This window comes from Schistocerca gregaria, chromosome 9 (assembly GCF_023897955.1).
Source record: "Schistocerca gregaria isolate iqSchGreg1 chromosome 9, iqSchGreg1.2, whole genome shotgun sequence".
In the NCBI taxonomy this organism is placed as follows: Eukaryota; Metazoa; Arthropoda; class Insecta; order Orthoptera; family Acrididae; genus Schistocerca; species Schistocerca gregaria.
Window position 1 is genome coordinate 174,106,585 of NC_064928.1, and position 14,813 is coordinate 174,121,397.

General features: G+C 45.8%; 1 protein-coding gene across 1 annotated transcript in view; it reads left to right on the plus strand.

The window, feature by feature from the left end:
• Positions 1–1,127: 1,127 nt before the first annotated feature.
• LOC126291478 (protein PRRC2A-like) overlaps positions 1,128–14,813 on the plus strand; it is a 209,031-nt gene continuing 195,345 nt past the window's right edge. The window contains exons 1-2 of the mRNA XM_049984988.1: positions 1,128–1,198; positions 9,733–10,021. Coding sequence (XP_049840945.1) covers positions 1,175–1,198; positions 9,733–10,021 — 313 coding nt within the window. The 5' untranslated portion in view covers positions 1,128–1,174. The remainder of the gene's footprint in view (positions 1,199–9,732; positions 10,022–14,813) is intronic.

Consider the following 14,813-nt stretch of genomic DNA (forward strand, 5'->3'; position numbering starts at 1 on the left):
TCGCAATCGGAGGAGAAAATTGGTGATTGAAGTTTCATGAGAAGATCCCAACGCCTTTGTTTTAATGATTGCCACTCCAATTCACGTGTCATGTCTGTGACACTATCTCCCGTACTTCGCGATAATACAAAATCAGCTGCTCTTCTTTGTACTTTTTAGATGGCATCCGTCAGTCCCACCTGATGCGGATCCCACACCACACAGCAGTACTCCAGAATAGGGCGGACAAGCGTAGTGTAAGCAGTCTCTTTGGTAGACCTGTTGCACCTTCTAAGTGTTCTGCCAATGAATCGCAGTCTTTGGTTAGCTCTGCCCACAACACTATCCATGAGATCGTTCCAATTTAGGTTATTTATAATTACAATCCCTGAGTATTTAGTTGAATTTACAGCCCTTAGATTTGTGTGACTTATCGCGTAATAGAAATTTAGCTGAATTCTTTTAGTACTGATGTGAATAACTTCGCACTTTTGTTTATTCGGGGTCAATTGCCACTTTTCGCACCATACGCATTCATATCTCAATCATTTTTCAAGTCGTTTTGATCATCTGATGACTTTACAAGGCGGTAAATGACAGCATCATCTGCAAACAATCTAAGACGGCTACTCAGATTGTCTCCCATGTCGTAAATATAGATCAGGAACAATAGAGGGCCTGTAACACTTCATTGGGGAACGCCGGATATTACTTATGTTTTACGCGATGACTTTCCGTCTATTACTACGAACTGTGGCCTTTCTGACAGGAAATCACATTAGTCGAATCCATGTCACGTCCTGTTGCGGCACTTCTGCATGCTCGTGGTGGCCCTACAGGCTATTACGCAGGTGCACCAGTTTGTTTGGCTCTTCAGGGCATGTTCCTTCTACCGTACTGTACGCAACCAGTGTTGGCTACCTTTCCTAGCATTGCAATTTCGCGGCTAGCTGTGTAGATGCAGGGAATGCCGTGCACACACAGAGGCGCTGCCAGACTGCGCGCTGACCACAGGTTTTTGCCCTCTGTGCTGGCAGGCGCACCTGGCCAGGAGCAGCGGCGCGGAGCCTGCCAGAAGCAGAAGCGCTATGCCGGCGGGAGGTGTGTTGGCCAGGGCGGCCGAGGCGTGCAGCTGAGGGCGCGGCGGCTGGAAGCTGGGCTGGGCTCGCAGCAGCCATGACGTGAGGCGCGGAGCATGGCCCTCACCACCGGCGTACCGGTAAGGCCCAAACTCTATGCACATTTCATTTACTATTTGTTGCTACTTTTACTTGTGGTCTGCAGCCTATAAACGACTGAATGCTTACACTATCTGATCAAAATGAATAGCTAGCTATTTGTTTACATTAAGAAATTGCACTCCGTTTTCCTATCAAGAGTCGCAGCGACAGAAAGTTGTGATGAACACTGGGATGTGGAGCGAAGTCAACAATCTGACTAAACCTAAAGGTATTCCAATAGTTACAGCTCGGGACTCTGTGCAGCACATTCCATTTTGGGAATAGAATTATCTGCAAACCTTTGGGTGCACTATCAATCTAATGCAAACAGTCACCGTCTCCGAACCACTCCTTTATTGTGTGCACGAAACAATTCATATCCCTCCGCATGGAAGTTTTAGATGGTTCAAATGGGTCTGAGCACTATGGGACTTAACTTCTGAGGTCATCAGTCCCCTAGAAGTTAGAACTACTTAAACCTAACTAACTTAAGGACATCACACACATCCATGCCCGAGGCAGGATTCGAACCTGCGACCGTAGCGGTCACGCGGTTCCAGACTGCAGCTGCTAGAACCGCTCTGCCACTCCGGCCGGCAAAGTTTTAGAAAGGGCAATAACAAGACCATACCCTAACTACGAAAAAGACTCTCCACCTATCGTAAAACCACCTGCTCCATAGTTCACTCTAACCACTACGTGTGAAGGCATTCGTCGAACCCAATTGCTTCCACCAGAGTACACAGGGGTCAGCGTGATGCATCACTTCAGAACAGCCGTCTGCAGTCACCGCTGCCATAGCGTCGCCCTCTACACCACCTCCAGTGTCGCTTAACATCGAGTACAGAAATTTGTGGCCTATGAGTAGCTGTTCGAGCACTGTCTGCCATTCCTCTTCACTCCTCCTGCAGGCTGGTTGCCAGGAGCACTTTGCAACTCACGAGTGATTTCTTTCGCTCATTTCATGCGATTTCCTGCAACCCCTCTCTGCCAGTGCACGTCGGTCCGTGTTCATCAGTACACCAGGCCAGTCTGGTTTTGGTTTATCTGTGGTTCTTTCTTCGCAGTCCACTCCACAGTCACAACACCAGTAGTCGACTCCGCCAGCTTTACAAGGGTTGAAATGTCCCTGACGCATTTCTTTATCACGTGACATCCAATGACTAGTCCATGTTCGAAGTCACAGAGCTTCACTCAGCTACGCGTTCGGCATTACATAGGGCTGTCCAGGTTCTTTTGATCAGATAGCCTATAACTGTTATTGCTACAGTCCACAGTACGTTACAAAATTGTATCCTTTTCTATAAACATCCAGCACTATATTAAACCACTATTTAAAAAGAAGGAAAACATCAATGGAAAGAGACTGATCCAGAGATCGGGGAGGAAATACACAGGGAAGGAGAGAATTACATTGAGAAACGCAAACAAATGTTAAGAATAATAAAAAGAGGTTACCAATAGTGGAAAGGAGAGGTAAAGAATAACTGGTAACATATTGCTACGCACACGTGTAAATTGTTCACGATCGTATTATTGTTTTACCTGTAGATGATGAAGGGCAAACAACCAGTCGCATTCCACGACTCTGTGTCCGTGGCGCTACAGCACCGCCGGCACTCGGAAAACGTGGCTCCCTATATTCTGGCAACTGTTCACACTGACTGATACTCATGTGTCTGGCATGTAGGTTGTGCAGCGGATGCGCCTGTGGTTATATCGTTAGTCCGACACTGCAGACGTGCGTCCTTCCCCTGTTCTATTGCGGCGGGGACCAGACTAGAACAGCTGGTACTGGCCTGGAACTCAGCAGTCAAAACTCCTCGTACGTACTAACATACTCCGTACTCTTGGTAAAATATACGAAGTGCAAATCGTGGAAGTTTATTCGAATAGAGTCAGACCCTTTTACATCCCTCCCCTGCCAATAGGTGCCAGATGTGACCAGTCAGCCAAACACCGTGAAGGCCCCGGATTTATCTCTGCCACCATCTTCTCAACTTCGTCCCTGCATATGTCAGCGCCATGTATGCTCGACAACCCGTGTTTTTTTAGGCATTTTACGATGTCTGCACAAAGTTTGACTGAAACTGGTTCAGCATTCCAAACCTACGGTTTACACGCAACGTCCCTTCACAATTCCACCCCCTCGTCCAACTGTAGATTTGATCTCTACAGTGCGTAGATGCTTGTCGGGTTGTGAATGACAGACTCTGCTTGTCACCTTAGCAAATAAAAAACCATCCTGCCTAGCAGCCTCCTGTTTCCTGGACCGTGAAGACACCAGACTAAACTACCTATAGGAAGAAATGACTTGTTTAATGAAGGGAACGGGGACAAATAACAGACCAATCAACAATCAGTGAATTGAAATTATGACAACTTCATTCTTGATAAAAACAAAAAATGGGAGCAGTCGTGTTACAAAGAACGGAACTTATCCAGCGCGCAATTCTGGGTTATTTGACGAGCTTCCAACGTGCTTTGGGTGAAGCTAAGCGAACATAAAATCTATATAGAATCAAACGATGAACAATGATAACTCGTCTAATACCTAGAGAGAGTGATAAATGAAAAAGCGTAGATAAATCTTCAGAACTGAGAATCATGAACGAAAGGAGTTGATCAGTAACGAAGTAGCCACGAACATTCTACTGCACAGCGTCAGTCAATCTACACATGGATGTTTGCCACACGATGGAAGCCAACACATGTATGGTGAAGTGGCAGCAACTATCGCGCTTGTCAGGAAGTGGAACAACGGGGCTGTGACAGCGTCTCTCACACCCAAACCTCCAGGTGTCGCACACTCAGATCGGTGTCAAACGTTGTATGTCGATAGAGTACCGACCAAAACTCCGATATGGTTCGCACTGTGCACTGTTGTCCAACAGAACAAGCGTAGAGGTTAATTAAAAGTAACACCAGACCTACGGTGCACAGGGAAAGTGTATCTATGAGCAATTAATGCGAATGGATTCCGTGGGTAAGTTCACAAGGCGTAAGGTCACAACGCAATTTATTTATTCATTTATTTTTTACTGCATTGTGCGTGAAAGCAGTATATAGTACAACACGTTTACGATATTTTGAAGGGCTGTTTGGAGTTTACAGCAGTGTCCTCTTGGCAGTCCGCTTTCCTTTGTTTTTTTGAAAGTTCTAAATCAATAGAGCACATCTGTAGTGTCACACAACATACAATCAGAACAGAAAAATAAAGAAACAATTGCATTACGCAATAGTAATAATAGTAGTAATAATAATAATAATAATAACAGTAATAATAATAATAATAATAATAATACATATAATAAAAGTGACAGTAGTAAATAATAAGATTAATGTATTGGTAACTAAGCATTAATTAATAATTAGGTGCATAACGTAAAAAATCCTTCTGTGGCATTTCATCATTTCCATCGCTTGAAGATCGTTCTGACGATGATATCGAATATGTCGACTCTAGCCACTTGGTCACAAACGAACCATTCCGCTCCACCTGCTGTGCGCTAGTCGATATCCAATATTTCCTCTCCTGTGACATTCGACGTATTCCATTGATCAACTATGTCCAGTAGGAATGGTGCAGACTTTGCCTCATCTTCAGTTATTTCCGGCGTTGTAGGAGGGTCGCTGAATACGTAATGCCCCACTTTTTTTTTCCTCAGAACATGCTGATTGGTAAGAGTCAGAATTTGGTGACAATACACATCAATACGTCATGTCCATGTCCTATTTTTGTCCACCACGTTCTGCGGCCACACGCCTACGCTGAGGAAGCGCATGTATCCCCTGCTGTTAAAAGCTCTTGTGCTGTAGGCGTAGCCATGTTTTCACTGCATGACTGACACTCTCGCCATCTTCAAGGTGTGATACCCGTAGAAAATCTTTAAGCGGTCCAAAGAGGTGGAAAACCGAGTATGCCAGGTCTGGACTTTAGGGTGATGAATGGTGGACCCCATCGTCAGCACCTCTCTGAATATCCGAGAGTCACGATCATTGCAGACGCTCTACCAATGCTCACCGACAACTGTAGAGCCAATTGTCGTGTTGTGATGCTGTAAGTAGGCTATTTAGGTTTTTATGTTGGTAACGCCACTTAGCGCCCTGTATGAAAATCACTGGCTGTGCTGTATGCAGTCTGTGGCTGGTTGTTGTAATATTCGCTATTGTAGTGTTGGGCAATCGGATGTGAACAGCAGGTAGCGTTGCGCAGTTGGAGGTGAGCCGCCAGCAGTGGTGGATGTGGGGAGAGAGATGGCAGAATTTTAAGAGCGGACGATCTGGACGTGTGTCTGCCAGAAACAGTAAATTTGTAATGCTGGATATCATGAACTGATAGCTATATTATGACTTTTGAACACTACGAAGGTAAATACGCTCCTGGAAATTGAAATAAGAACACCGTGAATACATTGTCCCAGGAAGGGGAAACTTTATTGACACATTCCTAGGGTCAGATACATCAAATGATCACACTGACAGAACCACAGGCACATAGACACAGGCAACAGATCATGCACAATGTCGGCACTAGTACAGTGTATATCCACCTTTCGCAGCAATGCAGGCTGCTATTCTCCCATGGAGACGATCGTAGAGATGCTGGATGTAGTCCTGTGGAACGGCTTGCCATGCCATTTCCACCTGGCGCCTCAGTTGGACCAGCGTTCGTGCTGGACGTGCAGACCGCGTGAGACGACGCTTCATCCAGTCCCAAACATGCTCAATGGGGGACAGATCCGGAGATCTTGCTGGCCAGGGTAGTTGACTTACACCTTCTAGGGCACGTTGGGTGGCACGGGATACATGCGGACGTGCATTGTCCTGTTGGAACAGCAAGTTCCCTTGCCGGTCTAGGAATGGTAGAACGATGGGTTCGATGACGGTTTGGATGTACCGTGCACTATTCAGTGTCCCTCGACGATCACCAGAGGTGTACGGCCAGTGTAGGAGATCGCTCCCCACACCATGATGCCGGGTGTTGACCCTGTGTGCCTCGGTCGTATGCAGTCCTCATTGTGGCGCTCACCTGCACGGCGCCAAACACGCATACGACCATCATTGGCACCAAGGCAGAAGCGACTCTCATCGCTGAAGACGACACGTCTCCATTCGTCCCTCCGTTCACGCCTGTCGCGACACCACTGGAGGCGGGCTGCACGATGTTGGGGCGTGAGCGGAAGACGGCCTAACGGTGTGCGGGACCGTAGCCCAGCTTCATGCAGACGGTTGCGAATGGTCCTCGCCGATACCCCAGGAGTAACAGTATCCCTAATTTGCTGGGAAATGGCAGTGCGGTCCCCTACGGCACTGCGTAGGATCCTACGGTCTTGGCGTGCATCCGTACGTCGCTGCGGTCTGGTCCCAGGTCGACGGGCACGTGCACCTTCCGCCGACCACTGGCGACAACATCGATGTACTGTGGAGACCTCACGCCCCACGTGTTGAGCAATTCGGCGGTATGTCCACCCGGCCTCCCGCATGCCCACTATACGCCCTCGCTCAATGTCCGTCAACTGCACATACGGTTCACGTCCACGCTGTCGCGGCATGGTACCAGTGTTAAAGACTGCGATGGAGCTCCGTATGCCACGGCAAACTGGCTGACACTGACGGCGGCGGTGCATAAATGCTGCGCAGCTAGCGCCATTCGACGGCCAACACCGCGGTTCCTGGTGTGTCCGCTGTGCCGTGCGTGTGATCATTGCTTTTACAGCCCTCTCGCAGTGTCCGGAGCAAGTATGGAGGGTCTGACACACCGGTGTCAATGTGTTCTTTTTTCCATTTCCAGGAGTGTACATTGTTTGTTCTCTATCAAAATCTTTCATTTGCTTAGTATGCCTATCAGTAGTTAGTGCCTTCAGTAGTTATTATCTTTTATTTAGCTGGAAGTATTGGCGCTCGCTGTATTGCAGTAGTTCGAGTAACGAAGATTTTTGTGACGTAAGTGATTCATGAAAGGTATAGGTTATTGTTAGTCATGACCATTCTTCTGTAGGGATTATTGAAAGTCAGATTGCGTTGCGCTAAAAATATTGTGTGTCAGTTTAGTGATGATCAGAATAAGTAAAGAGCGAAATGTCTGAGTACGTTCAGTTCTGCTCAGCTGTTTAAAAATCAAATAACGTTAGAGGTTTATCAGCATAGTAACTCATTAAGTTTTCTAAGGGGACGTTTCAGTGCGCCGGTTGGCACGAATAAGTGGCATCCGCACGATTCACCATGTCTGGAGCAGTGGCTGTGGCAGGACGTCTCGAGCGTGGCTGATCGTTGGGCTCTGTTTCTGCATGTCCTGAGGCTGTAACTTTCTGTATCCATCGCCCAACTGTACACCTATCAACTGCAGTGTCGCCATACACTGCAGACAAACGTTCATGGATGTTCACCACTATTTCTTTTTCCGCATACAAGAATTCAATAACAGCACGCTGCTTGTAATGTGCGTGATATGTGGACGCCATTATGACGCTGTACTACGGCTCTGCTATCTGCCAGAACGGTTTGAAACTTCACTGGCGCACAGAACAAACGTCAAATCTGAAGCACCAAGAAGGACGTTTGTGTATGTATATTAATGGGTTTAAAAAAATGCTAAGCTTTATTTATTGAACCAACCTCTTATGTACACGACAGTTGCTATGCGACAGTTCAACGAGAATGTCGATAACGTCCCAGTGAACATGTCGCACTACAGCAGTGCCTGTAGCGTGCAAACTGGATACCAACTGCAGACGCATTTGTCTGTGCGTGACCCTAGCCACAACGCGCACATGTAATGTACGCGACGCTGCCGTCTGCAGTCACTTATTATTATTATTATTAATATTTCTGCACGTGTGATGTAATTGTTGTTTTGTTCTGTTGCCCCACTGTTTATGCTTATTCTGTGAAACTACAAATGCACTAGCTGTCTAATCGTGAGAGGTGTCTATTCTGTCGCACTGTCCGACAGAACACCACATGTATCTATACTCACACCATCTATAGGTTTGCTACTTTCAACTAACCAAGCGAAAGCAGACAACCAAAGCAACATTGCTACAAACACAGAAAAGTGTTTTTACATCCCATACAACAGTTTCACGTGGCAACCATTAAAAAAAAATTGCTGTCAGTGGGGTTAGACGCCACCCTTGCTATGTCGACCTGACGCGTTATCAAGTAACCCACGGAATACATTCGCATTAATTACTCACAGACATACTTTTCCTGTGCTCTAGTAATTCTGGTGTTACTTTTAATTCAAGTTTACACCCATCATCAAAGAGTGTTAGGTCGAAAATTTTGCACCTCACGAGGCCACACACGGCGTTTATTTACTAGCGGCAAGAGCATAGCCTTATTTCTTTGGTTATTGGGATAGAGAGTGATGCTTTTCGTGTATTTCGACCACGGATCTTATTCTTTACGAGATTCCAGACCGACAGCATGCGATTTAGGTCTAGATCAATGCTTCCCAACATTTCTGAAATCGTTAGGCCCCTTGTCTTCCACCCACGCATTCTCACGTGAACCGTAAATTTCGTTATTCACAGAGTGTATAGCTTTTCCTGTTGTTGTTGTTGTTGTTGTGGTCTTCAGTACTGAGACTGGTTTGCTGCAGCTCTCCATGCTACTGAATCCTGTGCAAGCTCCTTCATCTCCCGGTGCCTGCTGCAACCTACATCCTTCAGAAACTCTTAGTGTATTCATCTCTTGGCCTCCCTCTACGATTTTTACCCACCACGCTGCCCTCCAATGCTAAATTTGTGATCCCTTGATGCCTCATAACATGACCTACCAACCGATCCCTTCTTCTAGTCAAGATGTGCCACAAACTTCTCCCCAATCCTATGCAATACCTCCTCATTAGTTATCTAAGAGTATTTACTGCTCCACATTTCGCGTATTTTTGCTCGTCACACTCACCCAGTGCCACCCACTGCGACCAAACTCCCTTACTAACAGCATGAGATCAAGGGCTATTTACCTCCACAAACACGAGTGGTATTGGATAGTCATGGAGAAAAGTCTGTCAGTGGGTGCGCAGACAAGCCTTTTATATATAGATGTAGACTAAGTATGTACAGAGCGCGAGTCTTACTGGCTCTTGTCCAGGTTTATAGTTTAACAGTGGTACTTCAATTTTGCAATTTACAAGCTGTTTTACGCTACTTCGGAAAATATGGGACGAAAATACAAAAATTTATCGTACAGTTTTAGATTGACGTGTAAAATAGGAACTGCTAATATTATAAAACTGCTAATATTATAAAAAGGATAGACTGCTGCACACTGTATAGCGGAGATGGTGAGTCACAAACAGGCACAACAAAAATATTGCCCGACACGTAAACTTTCGGCCAGAAGGCCTTCTTCTGACTTACACAACAGACACACACACATTCATGCAGTTGGCTGCCGAGACCAGACTGATGGGAGAGGCGGTCCTGGTAGTGGGGATAAGCAGGAGGCTGAGGCTGGGGCGGGGGTGGGGAAGGCTTGCTGCCTCGTTGCGCTGAACGGCCGCGTATGTTGTGCGGTGTTGCAGCAGGTGAACGCGAAGCGCGCCACGTACCGTCAGCGGCGGATGGGCCCTGCGCCCTTCGCCTCGCTGGAGGACCTCAGCGACGAGCAGGACAGCCCGCCGCCCAGCGGCGGCGGAGGAGGCGGCAGCGGGGGCGGCAGCGGGGGCGGCAAGCTGCCGGGCATCCGCGAGGATCCGCAGCCGTCGTCGTCGCTGCACACGCCGTCCACGCCGCGCATCGACATCTCGCGCGCCAGCTCCAGCTCGCACCACGACTCCAACAACAGCTCGCCGGAGAGGGAGCTGTTCGCAGGTCAGTGGCCGGGGACTCTGCTGCCAACTGACGGCGGGCTCACGTGAGAGGAGGAGGGCCTCGGCTGTTCTGACGCTTCCTGAAGATCCACATACTGAAATGAATGAAGGAAGATGTGGGGTTCAGTGTCCCAGTGACCACGAGGTCATTAGAGAAGAAGGTCATGACCAGGGTGGGCAACGATGGGGAAGGAAATCAGTAATTGTCTTTATAAGGAAACCATCCCAGCATTTTCCTAAAGCGGTTCAAAGAAATCAGCGAAAACTTATGTCTCGATGGGTGTCTACATCTACATTCATACTCCGCAAGCCACCCAACGGTGTGTGGCGGAGGGCACTTTACGTACCACTGTCATTATCTCCCTTTTCTGTTCCAGTCGCGTATGGTTCGCGGGAAGAACGACTGTCTGAAAGCCTCCGTGCGCGCTCGAATCTCTCTAATTATACATTCGTGATCTCCACGGGAGGTATAAGTAGGGGGAAGCAGTATATTCGATACCTCATCCAGAAACGCACTCTCTCGAAACCTGGACAGCAAGCTACACCGCGATGCAGAGCGCCTCTCTTGCAGAGTCTGCCACTTGAGTTTGCTAAACATCTCCGTAACGCTATCACGGTTACCAAATAACCCTGTGACGAAACGCGCCGCTCTTCTTGGGATCTTCTCTATCTCCTCCGTCAACCCGATCTGGTACGGATCCCACACTGATGAGCAATACTCAAGTATAGGTCGAACGAGTGTTTTGTAAGCCACCTCCTTTGTTGATGGACTACATTTTCTAAGGACTCTCCCAATGAATCTCAACCTGGTACCCGCCTTACGAACAATTAATTTTATATGATCATTCCATTTCAAATCGTTCCGCACGCGTACTCCCAGATATTTAACAGAAGTAACTGCTACCAGTGTTTGTTCCGCTATCATATAATCATACAATAAAGGATCCTTCTTTCTATGTCTTCGCAATACATTACATTTGTCTATGGTAAGGGTCAGTTGCCACTCCCTACACCAAGTGCCTATCCGCTGCAGATCTTCCTGCATTTCGCTACAATTCTGCAATTTCTCTGTATACTACAGCATCATCCGCGAAAAGCCGTATGGAACTTCCGACACTATCTACTTGGTCCTTTATATATATTGTGAAAACCAATGATCCCATAACACTCCCCTGTGGCACGCCAGAGGTTACTTTAACGTCTGTAGACGTCTCTCCATTGATAACAACATGCTGTGTTCTGTTTGCTAAAAACTCTTCAATCCAGCCTTACAGCTGGTCTGATATTCCGTAGGCTCTTACTTTGTTTATCAGGCGACAGTGCGGAACTGTATCGAACGCCTTCCGGAAGTCTAGGAAAATAGCATCTACCTGGGAGCCTGTATCCAATAATTTCTGGGTCTCATAAACAAATAAAGCGAGTTGGGTCTCACACGATCGCTGTTTCCGGAATCCATGTTGATTCCTACAGAGTAGATTCTGGGTTTCCAAAAACGACATGATACTCGAGCAAAAAACATGTTCTAAAATTCTACAACAGATCGACGTCAGAGATATAGGTCTACAGTTTTGCGCATCTGCTCGACGACCCTTTTTGAAGACTGGGACTACCTGTGCTCTTTTCCAATCATTTGGAACCTTCCGTTCTTCTAGAGACTTGTGGTACACGGCTGTTAGAAGGGGGGCAAGTTATTTCGCGTACTCTGTGGAGGTATTTGAACTGTTGTCCTCCCAAATGTGAGCCCACTGTGCTTACAATTGCCTCAGCCACCGCAATGCATCTACCAAAATGATATAGAGTACGGGATGTAGAGGGGATAGGAGCTTCCTACCTCTCTCGTTCTGTAAGCCTTTATACTACTGACAGCTGTATCTCCTGCCGTCAGGACGACGTGTGCCCATGAGACGCTCGATAATGTCCCAAGGGTGCACCCTCGTAGTGGCGCCACTAACACCTGTCATATGCCACTGGCGCGAAATCTGAAGAGACACCATCTTCCCGATGCAAAAACACACCTATTGGCGTTGGGAGTTTTTTCCGTCAGTGTATTTTTAAATTTTTTCAATTCAGTCAGTAATTAGATAAATTACTGAAAATCATGGAAGCTGTGACACAGGCAACCTGCAAGTGGAATCGTGCACCATGGACTGGGTTAGCCGTTCAGTCATACAAATGTGCCCTATAATGAATGATTCTTTTATCTACGTGGTGTGTAAGGAGTCGCTTCACAGGATATGTATACGTGATTACTGTTAACGTTAATGAGCACATTGTTTGTTTTTTAGCGCTGTTCATGCTGGTGCACGTAAAAACTTCGGATTTTTCTCCAGGCCACCAAGTTTTAAATAAAAATTGGTTCATGTAATAGGAGGCGTTGTCCAAGAGAAATGAGTATAGGTTGGATTTCAAAATTTCTTTGCTGTCCGTCGGTTTCTTTATGTTACTGGGTAAATAATATATAACTTTTGTTAGTATTTATTCAACCCCTTTCTGAGCCACAGACAGCTTTAATAATAGGCAAAAAAAGGCCATTGTTGCCTTTAGTGTTGTAGTTATGGACATCACTATTCTCAAATTTTGACTGTTTATTGCTGACGATTTAACTAGCAAATACATGTATTGTGATGGTGCAGTAAAAATGCGTAACTCTCAACTACATAACGACCGCAGGTGATCACCAGATATTATTCTTACTGCTCGCTTTTGTGCAATCAATACTTTCTATCCAAGTGGTGAATTTACCCCAGAAAATTATTCAATATGACAGTACTGAATGGACATATTATGTCAGGAGGCTAATTCGTTTGTTTCGAAGGCTAACAGTAATGGAATGCCCAAGCAGATGAACATATTTGTTTGGAAAGCTTAGTAACATGTTTAGTTCAGGAATTAGTCAACAAGAATTCCCCTGTGGAATAGAAGTAGTTGTCTAGGAGAAATGAGTTTAGATACAAAGGAATTAAAGACATTGGCTGAGACTGGGCATTGTTTTAAATCAACTGGGAAGTTGAAAATTCATGCCAGACTGGGATTCAAACTCGGGTCTGCTGCTTACTAGGCAGAGGCGCTGACCGCTGAACCATCCGGATGCAGTGGTGATCACAGCTACACGGGCTGCACAAACACCCTCACACTACTAATGTGGTGCCTCTGCCCGTTATTCCTGTAAGAGTTCTGCCCTGGTGTGCATAAGCACTGAAGAGATCATTGGCCATCTTTGCTTTAATTACATATATATGTGGTATCTGTTCTTTTGACATGTCTGAAAGAACAGACACCATTCTGATCCTCCAGCCACTAAGAATTAAGGCACATTGTAATTACACTGGCTGCGAGAGGGCATTGATTTAAATCAATGTGGAAAGTTGAATATTTACGCCGTATCAGAATTCGAACCCGAGCCTCGTGCTTACTAGGCGGACACTCTGACCACGAAGCCATCTGGACACAGTGACCATCGCCGCTGCAACGCCTACCGTAGCGTGCCTCCCACCAGTCACACGATTTTAGGTTAGGTCGTCACATATCACATATTTTATGTTGCTCAGTAAGTGATCGAAAGTTTTTGTTTGTGCTCACTGAACTCCTTTCTGAGCCACTTGGACCGTTCTACCCCGTTTACTGGCTCCTGCTCATGTGCTACATCAGCTGTTAGTACAGTTTTATATTTGTAGTTACTGGATATACTGCGTCTTTTTTTTTCTTCAAGATTTAGCTCCCTAATACCTGAATAAATTACTTCTTGAAATAAATTAATAGAAAGCCATATTTTGTAACCAGCAATGAAATTTCATGGAGTATGTAAGGTCAGATGAGAGTTACGTTATACCTGTCAGATATAATTGAGTAGGTGACCTATTTATAGCAATAAGCATTTAAGAAATTGAACATTGACAATAATCCATTTAGTAAAAGATTTTATCATTCTGATAATAAATTGGTAGGATTTACATGATAAAAATATACATGGTGGCATATATTTTAAATAATTGTGTGCTATTCAGGAAACCCTTTATTCGTGAAATTATTGGAAATATTTTACGCTCCCGTTTAGACACAGATGACCGTTACACTTACTACACATTAGTACAGCCTGTCCTTTGCAGTTTGGTTCAAAAAATGGTTCAAATGGCTCTGAGGACTATGGGACTTAACATTTATGGTCATCAGTCACCTAGAACTTAGAACTACTTAAACCTAACTAACATAAGGACAGCACACAACACCCAGCCATCACGAGGCAGAGAAAATCCTTGACCCGCCGGGAATCGAACCCGGGAACCCAGGCGTGGGAAGCGGGAACGCTACCGCACGACCACGAGATGCGGGCTTGCTGTTAGGTCTTAGGTCTGTAATGTGAAACGAATGACTTGCTGCATCAGTTCCAGTGGACTTAACTGAAACCACCTTTCTTGAATCGTGATGCGTCTTGCATTGTAGTTCTGATCTTTTTATTCGTCATTTTTTTTTCATGATGGCAGAGCGGCTCTGCTATTAGGAATTTGAATTCTAGTCCACCATTTTGTTTATTAGCGGAATCCTGAAACTGTCAGAGTTCCTCTCCACAGACTGTATACGAGTTATTAAAGTTCCATTTGTATTTTGAGGAGTACTGATAACCTTAGGAGAACCAGCTCTGACAAAACTCTACCATCTGGTGAGCAAGATGTATGAGACAGGTGAAAAACCCTCAGACTTCAAGAAGAATATAATAATTCCAGTCCCAAAGAAAGCAGGTGTTGACAGGTGTAAAAATTACCGAACTATCAGGTTAATAAGGCAGAGCTGCGAAA